This window comes from Macaca fascicularis, chromosome 3, assembly GCF_037993035.2.
Source record: "Macaca fascicularis isolate 582-1 chromosome 3, T2T-MFA8v1.1".
Lineage (NCBI taxonomy): Eukaryota > Metazoa > Chordata > Mammalia > Primates > Cercopithecidae > Macaca > Macaca fascicularis.
In genome coordinates, this window is record NC_088377.1 from 184,600,521 (window position 1) to 184,616,960 (window position 16,440).

General features: G+C 48.3%; 1 protein-coding gene, 1 pseudogene and 1 gene segment (V, D, J or C); all 3 read left to right on the forward strand.

Annotated features, from left to right (window-relative positions):
- Window positions 1–16,440, forward strand: part of LOC102137723 (T cell receptor beta constant 1-like) — a 266,137-nt gene that overhangs the window by 223,589 nt on the left and 26,108 nt on the right.
- Window positions 300–3,833, forward strand: LOC102126989 (putative trypsin-6). The gene is made up of 5 exons (XM_065541089.1): window positions 300–352; window positions 1,375–1,533; window positions 2,580–2,837; window positions 3,239–3,375; window positions 3,679–3,833. The coding sequence occupies exons 1-5, from the start codon at window positions 313–315 to the stop codon at window positions 3,829–3,831; spliced, it is 747 nt and encodes a 248-aa protein (XP_065397161.1). The 5' UTR covers window positions 300–312; the 3' UTR covers window positions 3,832–3,833.
- LOC123572161 (putative trypsin-6) lies at window positions 10,852–14,395 on the forward strand (annotated as a pseudogene).

The following is a 16,440-nucleotide window of genomic DNA, read 5'->3' on the forward strand; positions in this document are numbered from 1 at the left end:
CTAAGAAAGCCCAGCTGTGTGATCCGGCTTTGGCTTCCCCTGTCTTCCCCATCCCAGCATCCTTTTAGGAAACAGCCGGTCTCCCTCTCTGCTCTGAGAAGGCAAGTTTCCTTATCACCTGTGAATCACAAACCCACAGAGTGGCCAAACTTAGCCGAGCTGATGCAAGACCCGGGGAAGGGGAAAGCTGCAGGTGTGTTTGTACTGCGAGGAAACTGTACTGTGACCCTCACCTCACAGACACCTCCTCTTCCGATCCTCGGGAGGTATAAAGATGGGCCTTCCACCACCAGTCAGGCACTCTCTACCACCATGAATCCACTCCTGATCTTTGCCTTTGTGGGAGCTACTGGTGAATTTCATGCCCCTTCTCAGGCCCCACCCACCATCCTTCCTGGCAGACACAGGCCCTTCCATTCTTGCTACCTCTCCTCTTTTGACGTGCTCTGATATTGTATTTCCTCCATCTGGTTTCTCTAATTCCCATCCTCCTTGGGCTCTCTTTAAGCCTCACCTGTTTCACCTTCTCCCTGACTTCACTCCCACCACTGTCATTCATCCATATCTGCACTGTGGTTGGTAAAACTGGGAGACCAGGTGGGGCTGGCCCATGAAATGAAGCAGCAGTCTTCAGGCTTGGCTCCAACAGCACCAGAATAGCACCACTATACCTGCTCTTAACCTCGAATGCACCTGGGGAGGTTGAAAAATTACTGATGCCAGAAACTAAACTCTAGAAGTTCTAACTTCATGTTTCTGGGGGTGTAGCCTGTGTACTAAGCTTTTAGCTTCCTAGGTGATTTTTAACATTCCAGGCATGCAGCCAAGGTTAAGAATTGCTGTTCTATTGGCCAATAACAACATCTACCTATGTTCTTCCGAAGTGAACCTGGGGGCTGCTGTCACCTCTGCCCTGACTGCACATATCTGAGCTGACAGGGAAGCTGGTCATGGCCAGGTCTACACAGCCAAGGGGTTTTCCTAGCTTAGGGAAAGTATCCTGACAATCCAGGGTTCAAATTGCCAGAGGAAGTGCACAGGTGATCAATAAAACAGAGAAGCACACAATGGGTGATCAACCACATCCCAACTCCAATCCCACTGGAAGCACTGTGAGGACATTCCTTGAGACCTCAGCCTGGTTATCCCAGGAAAGATCTGAGCCCCCACTGGGCACCTAGCTACATACCCTGCAGACACAAAGACTTGGGAGCCACATCCAGTGATGCTCACCAGGGGTGGCAGAGCTCCCTCCCTTGCCTAGCCTCACTGTGCTTGTTAAGTATTTCTAATTAGCAGGAAGCAACCGCAGGCTAGGAGCACCACCCCTAATATGCCACTAAGGTGCCTTCTCCCTTTCCATCTCCACTCCAGTTGCTGCCCCCTTTGACGATGATGACAAGATCGTTGGGGGCTACACCTGTGAAGAGAATTCTCTCCCTTACCAAGTGTCGCTGAATTCTGGCTCCCACTTCTGCGGTGGCTCCCTCATTAACAAACAGTGGGTGGTGTCAGCAGCACACTGCTACAAGCCATAAGTGTGGGGCCCCTGACTGCAAAGCTCTCAGCCAGGCTGCCTGGGCGAGCTTGGCTTCAGCCCAGGGAAGTACTGAGATTGGGTAGGATGGAGGGGAGAGGTGGTAGAGAAGAAAACTTGTTGGCAGCAGCTGACTGTCCAGAGCAGAGAGTGAACACAAGACAGGAACCCCTCACACCCAGGCAAATCCATGAAACAGCAAGGGTTGTGGTCATAAAAGCAGGCAGGAATGATCTTGGAGTGGACTGAGCTAGTGAGAAAAGCAGGCAAGTACTTTTGCTGGTTAGCTACACATTAAAGTCACCTAAGAAAGAGTTTTTAGAAATACTGATGCCTATGTCCTATCCCAGGGCAATTAACTCAAAATTTCCAGGAAGAAGGTGTGAATATCAGTGAGTCTTTAACACTCTACCTCTGGTAACTGTGGAGTATATAGACAGAGCTGAGAACTGCTGCCTACACCAAGAACTCTCAAACTTGAGTATGTGTCAGAACCACCTGCAGGCTTGTTAAGGCACAAATCACTGGGTCCCATCCCCAACGTTCTGATCAGTAGGTGGGGGTAAGAACCAAGAATTTACATTTCTAACAAGTTCCCAGGAGATGCTAATGCTATGGATACCCTTGGATTAGATTACACAGAAGGGTGGTGCTCACCAGGACAAGAAGGGAGGGAGGAACAGGCACTGTGCACAACTAGCAAACACCTGGGGTGAAGAATGCTGGGAAAATGTCAAGTAGCTCCTTGTGCCCATAGTGCTATTGACTATGGAGATTGTGGGAAAGAGACTGGGTTGAGGAGCAGCCTCTGGTGGGATCACTTTGACTCTTCCCCAACCAACTACCACCAACAGCTGGAACAGAAAGGTCCTGGGTCTCATACCTATACTGACCCACATCCCTCTCCTACCCATGCGATATGGCTACACACCCAACACATGCCTCCTGACCTGTCCATAAACAGGGAGCTTGAGGATGCTGGAGAAGGTGGGATGGGTGCCCCGACTGTGGGATAAGGTCTTCACTATGCCTGCCCTGCCCATCAGCCGCATCCAGGTGAGACTGGGAGAGCACAATATCAAAGTCCTGGAGGGGAATGAGCAGTTCATCCATGCAGCCAAGATCATCCGCCACCCCAAATACAACAATGAGACTCTGGACAATGACATCATGCTGGTCAAACTCTCCACGCCTGCCATCATCAATGCCCGTGTGTCCACCATCTCTCTGCCCTCTGCCCTTGCAGCCGCTGGCACTGAGTGCCTCATCTCTGGCTGGGGCAACACTCTGAGCTTTGGTGGTGAGTGGGACCCTTTGTCCTTCTACTTCCCTCCATCCTCACAATTTGCAGAACAAAGTATGCCATTTACCTTGAATCCTCTCACTTCCAGGCTTAAAACACATTTCCAGTGACCATTACACACAGGCTCTGCACTGCGCACAAGAGAGATGCAAAGTCTCAAGGACTTGGCCCCTAAAATCAAAAGACAAGACAAATGGAGAACTTGCTATAATCACGTCTTGGGAGGGGCTCAACAATGATCATGTTGGGAACTAAAAGCCAGAGTCCCTTGCCAGGACTTATGTTTTGGAGTCCTGTCCAGGGCAGTGTTCTTCTTCAATGTTCCATCCTAGATTATTGTCTCCTTCTAAAGCCTGACCCACATTTCTACTTTATTGATCTCTTCCTGATCCTCACAGCCGACTACCCAGATGAGCTGCAGTGCCTGGATGCTCCTGTGCTGACCCAGGCTAAGTGTGAAGCTTCCTACCCTGGAAAGATTACCAGCAACATGTTCTGCGTGGGCTTCCTTGAGGGAGGCAAGGATTCCTGCCAGGTGATTTGAACAACCCTTCCCATGCTGAGGCTCCCACCAATACCCAGGCCCCACCCGGGAAAAAGATTTGAACTCTCAAGGTGGGAAGCTAAGGAGCCTCCCTGCCGTGCCCCCATGGAGAACTGAGGAAGGCTCCCTTGGGCTGCATACTGTCTGCTTAGGAAGAACAGAGAATGGGCCACCGTGAGAAGGACATGGAGCCACAGAGCTGGCTGGAAAGGGATCTTTTAATGTTCAGAGTAAATGTAACTATATTCCTCCTCCATCTCTCTCTTCATACAACTTGTCCCTTCTTCTCCCCAGCGTGACTCTGGTGGCCCTGTGGTCTGCAATGGACAGCTCCAAGGAGTTGTCTCCTGGGGCTATGGCTGCGCCCGGAAGAATAGGCCTGGAGTCTACACCAAGGTCTACAACTATGTGGACTGGATTAGGGACACCATAGCAGCCAACGGCTAAAGCCCCCGGTCCCTCTGCAGTCTCAATACCAATAAAGTGACCCTTCTCTCACTGTCTATGTCTGTGCCTGCTGCCTCACACTCCACACTGGAAAGCATCCTCCAGTCTCAGGTCAGACAGGGCTGTCTCCCTTAAATATAAGCAGAGCCCCCAGCTCCCAAAATGTGTTCCATAGTACACTAGATTAGCACATACAAAGAGATGGAATCCAAAAATAATAAGAAGCTTGGGTGAAAGCAGGGCACTGTTTTCCAGAGGAAAGAGTGTTTCAGAAGGTGGTCTTTAGGGGGGCATTGATTTTTATTTGGGTTCTCACAGTGGTTACCGCTACTCTGCCTTCAGAACAATCATAGCACAGAAAATGTGTCAGCATCTTCGAGGTGGCCCAAAAAATCTGACCAGTTGAATCTTATTGCTAACATACAACAATAATGACAAACGCTGTTGGTGATGACATGCCTCTCCCAGGAAAGTGTTGGCACCAAACCCTGGACCAAGCCGCCCTTCTCATTCACCTGGAAAATCAGACTCAAGTAAATCTCCCTGGATCCCTAACTCTTCTCTCAATTCCCTAGTTCCGTCTCTGTGAACAGGCTAGAGAGATGTCCCGCCTACCATAGCGGGAGCCAGACTGAGACTTGGGAATCAAGCCCAGCTCTGCACACTTTATTTTCGTCTTCTTTGCCTTTGGGGTAGGACGCCACAGTGAATCCCACAGCTAACACCAGCTCCCTACTCTGACCAGGGAAAGAAACTAGAGAGGGTCAGGATTCACCCATTTGATCAATTAACTGAGGAAGGATTCATTTTCAAAAAACTTGCTTGCCATTGAAACACTTCAAGTGAGTTATTTGAGAATCTTTTAAAAAGGTAGCTGGAAAGACATCTGAGGGCCGTGACCCCATCCAGCCACTCTGACCACATGTTGACTGGTCTGTACCCACTGGATGCAGCAGAGGGAGGCAGGCCCCACAGCATGTGTGGCACCTGCCAAAGCCTCCTCCTGGCAATTCTGAGAGGGCCCATGTTGGGGCCATAGCTCATCCAAGCTCGTCACTGAAGATCCAAGCAAGTTTCTCTTTGAAATTCCACCTTCACCATCTGTTCCAAGCAGTTGTGGACACCCCTGGGAGCTGGTACCAACGGCCAGGAGGAGCCAAGGGAGACAGACAAGTACAGAACACAATTCTAGTTAGTAAACAGAGCTCAGACCTCCGAGTGTCCATGGAGCAGCGTGCAAATTGCAGTGATGAGTAGAGTAAAACCTCTACATGGAGCACAGCTTTCCTGGCAAACACAGGGGACTGCTGTCCACATGCTGTGGAATATACCCAAGTAAGCATCAGACACTTGTTTGGTAAACAGTAAATGTGTCAGATCAATTACCTTGAGAGGGCCATCAGTGCTCCAGATGTGTGGTTCGTGTGAGGAGACGGCTACCACTCACTATCTTCAGAGGAAAACAGGGCTCAGGGCTCACACACAATGGACAGATACACACGGATCACCCAGAAATTCACTGCATACAAACATCACTTTGTTCAACATGGATTTTGTTTTCATGGAGTCCAAAGGCAGACCCTAGTTCATCTTAAAGCCTTGGGTTTGTCTGCTTTTGGAGATATACATCCAGTAGATAGATACACAGAAAGACATATACATTTTTTCCCTTTCTTACCATAATGTCAAGGCCTCGCCTGAATATCATCATCACTCAAGAGTCAAGGAAGGAACCAAACACTTCATAGAAACAGCGCTGGGTGAGGAGTGTTAGTGTCCACTGTTTTCTGTCTCCATTCAGATCATTCCTATCAAAGCCCAGCTGGTTACCTGAAGCCAAGAGACAGACATAAGGATCCCAATGGCCTCCAGACAGCTGCTTCCACCTCCTACCTGGGCCACTTACACTCTTTACAGAGAAAAGTGAGTCACCCCAATCAGAAGGGTTGCCAGCAGAGAAATCATAGATAACCATGGGATTTCTTCAAAGTGGTCAGTGTAAAATAAACCACCACCACCACCACCAAAAACACCTAACAAGCAAAAAAATGCTTATTCAAAATCCAAGACAAAATACTGTGTAGAGCCAGGCCATGGGGTTGCCTTTTCTCAGGACACACAGCTTTCCCAGTCCATTTGCTCACATGGAACTGTGAGATGTGAAGGTCTGCAGAGCCTGTGCTTGGGATCGAGGCTGGTACTGTTCACCTGTGGGTCCAGACCAAGGACAAAGAGGCAGAAAACTGCAACTCTGTCCACCGCCATGGATTAAGCCCTCCTGCTAAGAGAGGCTCCGAAGAGCCCCCACCTCAGCCTTCACACAAAACATCTCCTGGCTCAACTACAGCCAGACTGCAGTGCCGTGGCATGGTCTCTGCTCACTACAACCTCCACCTCCCAGGTTCAAGAGATTCAGCCTCTCAAGTAGCTGGGATTACAGGTGTGAGCCACCATGCACAGCTAATTTTTGTTTTGTTTTGTTTTGTTTTAGATTTTTAGTAGAGACAGGATTTCACTATGTTGGCCAGGCTGGTTTTGAACTCCTGACCTGAAGTAATCCAAAGTGCTGGGAGGACAGGCGTGAGCCACTGCTCCAGGCCCAGGCTCCATTTTTAAAAAATAATTTCAACTTTCATTTTAGATTCAGGGGCTACATGTGCAGGTTTGTTACATGGGTATATTGTGTGATGCTGAGCTTTGGGGCACAAATGATCTCATCACTCAGGCAATGAGCATAGTACCCAATAGGTAGTTTTTCACCCTTTCCACCCTCCTTCTCTCTTCCCTCTAGTAGTTGCAGTGTCTACGGTTCCCATATTTATATCCATGTGTACCCAATGCTCAGCTCCCACTTATACATGAGAATGTGATATTTGATTTCTATTCGTATGTTAATTTCCTTAGGATTATGGTCTCCAAATCAATCCATGTTGCTGAAAAGGACATGATTTCATTCTTTTCGTGGCTGCATAGTATTCCACGGTGTATATGTACCACATTTCCTTTATCCAGTCTAATGCTGATGGCCCCCTAGGTTCATTCCACGGCTTTGCTACCGTGAATAGTGCTGTGATGCACAAGCAACAGCATGTGTCTTTTTGGCAGAACAATTATTTTCCTTTGGGTAAATGCCCTGTAAAGGAATTGCTGCATAGAAAGGTAGTTCTATTTTAAATTATTTCAGAAATTTTCAAACTGCTTTCTGTATTAATTCTTCCATGAACTAATTTACACTCTGGCCAACAGTGTATAAGCGTTCCCTTTCCTCTGCAGCCTCACCAGCATCTTCTGTTTTTTTGATATTTTAATAGTAGCCACTCTGCAGCCAAGCTCTTTCAAGGTGAATGTGGGGAAGAGCCACAAACATCCCTTTTCCAGAAGAGAATTCCTGCCTGCCCACTGGTAGAATTCTTGTTTTCATCCGTCTTTCATTGTTTGTTTTTCAAAGAAAAACCAAAGGTAAAGTGGTATGACCTTCCACACCTGAACCAGTTTGCAGCCACCAGAGCCTGCTGGGAAGGGGCCCCTCAAGCAAGCATTGATCTTGTCACCTGGAATTTGAGAGATCAACAAGCCCCGTAGCAACCGACCATACAACTGCCCATCAGCGCCCATCCTTTCATGGGATTTGCTCAATTCTGCCTCTGAAGACACTGGCAGCCACAGGTGACAAACCCTGGGTCCCTGTGGGCTTCCCTTCTCACCCAGGGCCACAATGGGCTGCCTGATCTAGGCAGAGACACAGCAACACTCTCTTAAACTGAAATTAAGCATAAATCCCCTTCACTAATAATCATCTGAGGGCACAGTCCCTGCCTCCTTCCTCTGGGATTTTAAAACACACCTCTCTCTGACCCAAACACATAGGTGAGATCTGACTTTAAAGGTTTGGATATCAGGATGAACTGAGGTATCAGGAGTGAATCCCAAGTGTTTTTGTGTGGGGACAGGCATCCACATCCCGAAATGTACCTGGAGATGGAGAAAATTGTAGGAGAGGAGAAGAGAAAAAAAAGGGGGACAAAATGGCTGAAAGTCATTGAAAGCTTCTCTCAAGGTTGTTTCTAGCTCTGGTTGCTTTTCCAAGGTCGTGAGTGCAGGCAAGGCTGGCTCTGGCTGGGAGCTGCTGCTCTGGGAGATGCAAGAGTCACTTCACCTGAAGAAAGCTCATTTGATCATCTGTAAAATGGGCAATCCCATAGGTGGTTGTGATGACAAAATGAATAAAACATTCTTAACTTATATGAGTTACATGCTGTATAGGAAGTTACGTGGTATATAGTAAGCACACAGAAATGATTCACTGTTATCATAATTGAAGGACAGTGGTTTGGTGTGCTAAGCACTAAACACAAGTCAGAAAGATGTCTTGGAGAAGTAGACAAAGATACCTATAGTTCAGAATGAACAGTACCAAGATTGGCATGTCCTCCAAATTGAGCTTGGGCGGCTGGATCTGAACCTATCCTACACATCTGAGTCTACAGTATGAGGTAACATTCTCCACCTATGTTCTCTGCCTGTAAGGTCATTCCTTTTTGAAGAAAGCTGACCTCAGACTATAGTGTGATAATTTAATGAAGAGCACAAAATACTGGAGAAGGCTAGCTTTCAAGCTCTAGATACAGAAATCCTCATATTCTTGGGTGTTCCCTTTCAGACAGAGAGTCAGAACCACAAGCACAGATCCAAAAATCCCCTTTTCCAAAAAATTTTTCCACCTTCTACCAAGGTTCACCTCCCTATTTAGTGCACACTGGTGTCGACAGTTGCTAGAGCAAGAGTCTCTCCTTATCCTCCAAGGTAGGAGTTCTGTGAAGACCCCATGACAAGGGGACAAAATGAAACAATGTGTTTAGGGACAACACAGTAAAAACCCATATTGTCAATGCTCTGAAACCCGGCTACCTCAGGCTTATCCAGTTATTCGTGAGCAGAGACGTGTGTCATCTACATGGCGGTCATGGCCTGGATGGGTCTTGAACTGTGGCAAGGTAAGGCTCCGAGACAAGGTGCCAGGAGAAAGATGAATTGAATCATCTATTTCTGCTAGGAAGAAAAGACCAGGAAGGAATCAAATGTACCGTTTGTCCTCTGGGGACCTCTGCCTTGATCCTCAATGAATCTCCTTTCAGATGCCACCTGCAGCAATTCCCATACTTCACAACGCTCTCCATGGCTTCCGTTGGCCTCATGATCAGCTCTGTCTGTATTCTTGGGCAAGACAGAATCCTTCTGAATCTCATTGTCTTCCTCTATAAATGGAAATAATTTTACTCTGCACAAATCACAATTAGCATGTTTTGGGGAAGTTAGAGTGCGAAACTCAGCATAAACGAAAAGCAATGCACTACTGTTGCTTATGTGAAAACTCTTGTAAAATAGTCAGGCACCATGCACAATCTAAGGATAGCAGTGTCAGGTATGAGCCCATCAGTGACTAGAGGGGGTACAGGGTAGAGAGGGAATCTCTGAGCAGTGGGTCTCCTGGCTGTGGGGAAGCTGGCTCAGCAGCCATTCCTGGAGCTGAACCTGAAGGTACTCTCTGTGTCCTCTCAACTCCACAGATGCCACTTTGGCATTTTTTCCAATTCTGTGTGGTTTCCATTTGCTTCCTCCCTCTAGCCCCCTAGACATATGCAATTTCACTGCCAGGTTTCTGATCCTTTCTCATTTTGTTCACCATCTCCAAAACATCCCTGATTCTTTTACCTTTCAAAAATTCAAACTTGAACTCTGCTCACTCCTGCCCATCACCAACCTGAGCTCTGAGTTGCTGAGAAGGGAAAGCACCCTCATAAGGAAGCTCCTTCTTTCCTTACATCATTAGACTTGAGCGGAGACAGCATCTCCATCTCCACACTGCTCTGGCCACGTTGTGCCTCAGTCAATTACACAACTGTGTCTTAGTAACCTTGGTAGGGCCCAAATCAGGATATTGTCTGGGAAGATTCACTTTGTACTGAGCCCAGCATAATCTCACTGCATCTAAGATAGAAAATTCTAGATCCGCCCCTCCAAATCTCTGTCATTGAACCCAACATGTGACCCATTTACCATGTGCTAAAATCTCTACCTACTGCTGATTCTCAGATCAAAATGTAACCCAGATTTACCATGGTCCAAACTCTGATATCCAATCGGGGCCATGTCATTCTGGTTCAGGATATCAGCCCCGAGCTGGTGGGTCAGTTTGCATCACCCTGAGTGCAGGTTGCCAGGGCAACCATGAGGATGCCTAAAAAAAAAATCTGTGACAGGATGCACCTGAGAAAGACAAATGTCTTCACATTGAAGAAGGGGAGGAGTGTGCCATTCAATTTCCATCCTCCAGATGCACCGAGAAAGCTCCTACATAACCTGGGCCCCCTCCTTCTTTGAAACACTTCCTATCCTTAAGCCTTGGTAGGAAGGAGAGCCATCTGGGAGCCCAGAATCCTAAGGAATGCTGAGTCTCCCTTCTCCTTATGCCTTATTGTTGGAATTCTCTTTCTCCACAGTCTTGGATTTGACCTTCCCACACACTGACTAGAGAGAAGCATCTCCATATTCACAGGCATGAGCCTTAGATAAGACTTTGCTCCTCTCATGGGGACTGCAGGACACTGAAAAGCCAAGCTTGTTACCAACGCTTGCAGTTCCTTAAGTGTGTTAAATATATCCACAATAGTTGAAAAGATTCCTAAACAGCCAGGCCATTCTCCCTCCTTCTAACCCTCATCTCCTCGGCCTAAGAAAGCCCAGCTCTGTGATCTGGGACTTGGCTTCCCCTGTCTTTCCCATCCCAGCATCCTTGCAGGAAACAGCCGGTCTCCCTCTCTGCTCTCAGAAGGCAAGTTTCCTTATCACCTGTGAATCACAAACCCACAGAGTGGCCAAACATAGCCGAACTGATGCAAGACCCTGGGAAGGGGAAAGCTGCAGGTTTGTTTGTGCTTAGAGGAGTGGTGACCCTCGCCTTACAGACACCTCTTCTCCCGATCCTCAGGAGGTGTAAAGACAGGTCCTCCACCACCAGTCAGGCACACTCTACCACCATGAATCCACTCCTGATCCTTACCTTTGGGAGCTGCTAGTGAGTACCATGCCCTGCCTCAGGCCCCACCCACACCCTTTCCTAGCAGACACATACCCTTCCATTCTTGCCACCTCTTTTCTTTAGACTATGCTCTGATATTCTATTTCCTCCATCTGGCATCTTTACTTCCCAACCTCCTTAGGCTCTTTTTAAGCCTCAATTGTTTCAACTTCTCCCTAATTTCACTCCCACCACTGTCATTCATCCATATCCGAGCTGTAGTTGGAGAAGCTGGGAAGGGAGGCCAGGTGGGGCTGGCCCATGATATGAAGCAGAAGGCTTCAGGCTTGGCTCCAACAGCACCAGAATAGCACCACTATACCTGCTCTTAACCTCGAATGCACCTGGGGAGGTGGAAAAATTACTCATGCCAGAGACTCAGCTCTAGACATTCTAACTTCATTTGTCTGGGGTGCAGCTTGTGTTCCGGGCTTTTAAGCTTCCCAGGTGATTTTTAACTATTCCAGGCATACAGCCAAGGTTAAGAATTGCTGCCCTATTGGCCAATAACAACATCTACCTTTGTTCTGCCGAAGTGAGCCTGGGGCTGCCCTCAACTCTGCCCTGACTGCACAGATCGGAGCTATGGGGAAAGCTGGTCATGGCCAGGTCTACGCAGCCAGGGGGTTTTCCTAGCTTTTCCAAAGTATCCTGACAATGCAGGGCTCAAATAGCCAGGGGAAGTACACAGGTGCTGAACAAAAGAGACAGGCATTCAGTGGGTAAGACAACCACATGCCAACTCCTATCCCACTGGAAGGACTGTGAGGACATTCCTTGCGACCTTACCCTGGTGACCCGAGGAGAGATCTGAGCCCCTTCACAGTACCTAGCTACGTGCCCTGGCGACACAGAGACTTGAAAGACACATCCAGTGATGCTCACCAGGGATGGCAGCGCTCCCTCCCTTGCCTAGCCTCACTGTACTTGTTAAGGTTTTCTAATTAGCAGGAAGCAACCGCAGGCTGGTAGCACCACCCCTAACATGCTACTGACTTGCCTTCTCCCTTCCCGTCTCCACTCCAGTTGCTGCCCCCTTTGACGATGATGACAAGATCATTGGGGGCTACACCTGTGGGAAGAATTCTCTCCCCTACCAGGTGTCCCTGCATTCTGGCTCCCACTTCTGCAGTGGCTCCCTCATTAACAAACAGTGGGTGGTGTCAGCAGATCACTGCTATAAACCATAAGTGTGGGGCCCCTGACTGCAAAGCTCTCAGCCAGGCTGCCTGGGTGAGCTTGGCTTCAGCCCAGGGAAGTACTGAGGCTGGGTAAGATGGAGGGGAGAGGTGGTGGAGAAGAAAACTTGTTGGCAGCAGCTGACTCCACAGAGCAGAGAGTGAACACAAGACAGGAACCTCTCACACCCAGGCAAATCCATGAAACAGCAAGGGTTGTGGTCATAAAAGCAGGCAGGGATGATCTTGGGGTGGTCAGAGCTAGTGGGAAAAGCAGGCAAGTACCTTTTGCTGGGTAGCCACATATTAAAGCCACCTAAGAAAGAGTTTTTAAAAATACTGATGCCTGTGTCCTATCTCAGGGCAATGAGCTCAAAATTTTCAGGAAGAGGGGGTGAATATCAGTGAGTCTTTAACACTCTACCTCTGGTAACTGTAGAGTATGTAGACAGAGCTGAGAACTGCTGCCTACACCAAGAACTCTCAAACCTGAGTATGTGTCAGAACCACCTGCAGGCTTGTTAAGGCACAAATCACTGGGTCCCATCCCAAGGTTCTGATCAGTAGGTGGGGGTAAGGACCAAGAATTTACATTTCTAACAAGTTTCCAGGAGATGCTAATACTATGGCTACCCTTGGATTAGATTACACAGAATGGTGGTGCTCACCAGGCCAAGAAGGGAGGGAGGAACAGACACTGTGCGCAGTTAGCAAAGGCCTGGGGTGAAGAATGCTGGGAAATCTTAAAGGAGCTCCTTTTGCCCACAGTGCTAGTGACTGTGAAGATTGTGGGAAAGAGACTGGGAAGGCTGGTTGAGGAGCAGCCTCTGGTGGGATCCCTTTGCCTCTTCCCCACCTCACTACCACCAACCTCTGAAGCAGAAAGGTCCTGGGTCTCACACATGCACTGACCCACATCCCTCTCCTGCCTATGCAATATGGCCACACATCCCACCCCATGCCTCCAGATCTGTCCATGAGCAGGGAACTTGAGGACCCTGGGGAAGGTGGGATGGGTGCCCCGGCTGTGGGAGAAGGTCTTCACCATGCCTGCCCTGCCCAACAGCCCCATCCAGGTGAGACTGGGAGAGCACAACATCAAAATCCTGCAGGGGACTGGAACAGTTCAACAATGCAGCCAAGACCATCCGCCACCCCAGATACAACTGGAGGACTCTGGACAATGACATCCTGCTGATCAAGCTCTCCAGGCCTGCCATCATCAATGCCTACGTGTCCACCATCTCTTTGCCCACTGCCCCTCCAGCTCCTGGCACTGTGTGCCTCATCTCTGGCTGGGGAAACACTCTGAGCTCTGGCAGTGAGTGAGAACCTTTGTCCTTCTACTTCCCCTCCATCCTCACAATTTCCAAAACAAACTATGCCCCTTAACTTGAATCCTCTGGCCTCCAGGCTTAAGACACATTTCTAATGCCCATTACCCCCAGGCTCTGCACTGGGCACCAGAGAGATGCAAAGTATAAAGGATGTGGCTCCTAAAATCAAAAGACAGGACAAATGGAGAACTTGCTATGATCATGTCTTGGGCTCAACAATGATCATTCTGGGAACTAAAAGCCAGAATCCCTTTCCAGGACTTATGTTTTGGAGTCCTCTCCAGGGACAGTGTTCCTCTTTAATGTTCCATCCTAGATTGTCTCCTTCTCTGGCCTGACCCACATTTTGACTTTCTTTGATCTCTTCCTGATCCTCACAGCCGACTACCCAGACGAGCTGCAGTGCCTGGATACTCCTGTGCTGACCCAGGCTAAGCGTAAAGCCTGTTACCTGGGAAAGATTAAGGACAATATGTTTTGCATGGGCTTCCTTGAGGGAGACAAGGATTCTTGCCAGGGGATTTGACCCCTTCCCATGCTGAGGCTCCCACTGATATCCAGGCCCCATCCGGGAAAAAGATTTGAACTCCCAAGGTAGCAGGGCAGAGGATGCTCCCTGCAGTGCCCCCATGGAGAAATGAGGAAGGCTCCCTTGGGCTGCATGCTGTCTATTTAGGAATAACAGAGAATGCAACACCCTGAGAAGGATGTGGAGTCACAGAGCTGGCTGGAAGGGGGTCTTTTAAGATTCAGAGTAAATGTAGCTATATTCCTCCTCCATCTCTCTCTTCATAGAACTTGTCACTTCTTCTCCCCAGCTTGATGATGGTGGCCCTGTGGCCTGCAACGGAGAGCTCTAAGGTGTTGTCTCCTGGGACGATGGCTGTGCCCAGAAGAACAAGCCTGGAGACTACACCAAGGTCTACAACTATGTGCACTGGATTAAAGACATGATAGCTGCCAACAGCTAAACCCTCTGTCCCGCTGCAGTCTCTATACCAGTAAAGTGACACTGCTCTCACTGTCTGTGTCTGTGCCTGCTCCCTCACACTCCTTCACACTGGAAAGCATCCTCCAATCTCAGATCAGACACAAATGTCCCCCTTAAAGGTTAGCAGAACCCCCAGCTCCCAAAATGTGTTCCATGGTACCCTAGATTAGCACATACAAAGAGATGGAATCCAAAAAGCAGCAGCAGCTTCTGAGAAAGGGGGCACTGTTTTCCAGAGAAAAGTGTTTTAGAACGGTGTTCTTTGAGGAGGGGGTATTGATTTTTATTTGGGTTCTCACAATGGTTGGAGCTACTCTGCCTTCAGAACAATCACAGCACAGAAAAATGTGTCAGCATCTTCAAGGCAGCCCAAAAAATCTGACCAACTGAATCTTATTGCTAACATAAAACAATGTCAAATGCTTTTGGTGATGACATGCCTCTCCCAGGAAAGTGTTGGCACCAAGCCCCGGACCAACCCCTCCCTTCTCATTCACCTGGAAAATCAGACTCAAGTAAATCTCCCTGGCCCCCTAACTCTTCCCTCAATTCCCTAGTTCCAACTCTGTGAGCAGCTAGAGAGATGTCCCGCCTACCATAGCGGGAGCCAGACTGCGACTTGGGAATCAAGCCCAGCTCTGCCCACTTTATTTTCATCTTCTCTGCCTTTGGCGTAGGACGCCACAGTGAATCCCACAGCTAACACCAGCTCCCCACTCTGACCAGGGAAAGAAACTAGAGAGGGTCAGGATTCACCCATTTGATTAACTGAGGATTGATTCATTTTCATAAAACTTGCTTGCTTTTGACACCATCCAGCCACACTGGCCACACGTTGGCTGACTTGCACCCACTGGACGCAGCAGAGAGAGGCAGGCCCCATGGCACATCTGGCACCTGTCAAAGCCTCCTCCTGGCAATTCTGAGAGGGCCCATGTTGGGTCCATAGCTCATCCAAGCTTGTCACCGAAGATCCAAGGAAGCTTCCATTTGAAATTCCACTTTCACCTTCTATCCCAAGTGGTTATGGACACCCTGGGAGCTGGTACCAAGGGCCAGGAGCAGCCAAGGGAAAAAGACAAGTTCAGAGCTCATTTCCAGTTACAGGGAACACAGCACAGACCTCAAGTGTCCACGGAGCAGAGTGCAAATTGCAGTGATGAGTAGAGTAAAACCTCTATATGGAGCAAAGCATTCCCGGAAAACACAGGGGACCGCAATCCACATGCTGTGGAATACACCACATGCTGTGGAATGAATCAGACACTTGTTTGGTAAACAATAAATGTGTAAGATCAAATATCTTCAGAGGGCCATCTGTGCTCTAGATGTGATTCATGTGAGGAGACGGCTACCACTCACTATCTTCAGAGGAAAATAGGTCTCAGGGCTTGCACACAATGGACAGATACACACAGGTCACCGAGAAAGTCACTGCATACAAACATCACTTTGTTCAACATGGATTTTGTTTTTCTGGAGTCAAAATGCAGATCCTAGTTCACCTTACAGCCTTGGGTTTGTCTGCTTTTGGAGATATATATCCAGTAGATAGATACACAGACAAGACACATACATTTTTTCCCTTTCTTACCATAATGTCAATGCCTCGTCTGAATATCATCATCACTCAAGAGTCAAGGGAAGAACGAAACGCTTCATATAAACAGGGCTGGGCAGGGAGTGTTAGTTTCCACTGTTTTCTGTCTCCATTCAGATCATTCCTAACAAAACCCAACTGGCTACCTGAAGCCAAGAGACAGACATAAGGATCCCAGGGGCCTTCCAGACGGCTGCTTCCACCTCCTACCTGGGCCATTTTACACAGAAAATTGAGTCACTCCACTCAGAAGGATTGCCAGCAGAAACAGGGCATGAAAATTACAGACAACCATGGAATTTCTTCAAAGTGGTCAGTGTAAAATAAACCACTACCACCACCAAAAACACAAAACAAGCAAAAAAAAAAAAAAAGTGCTTATTCAAAAAAAAAGACAAAATACTGTGTAGAGCCAGGCCATGGGG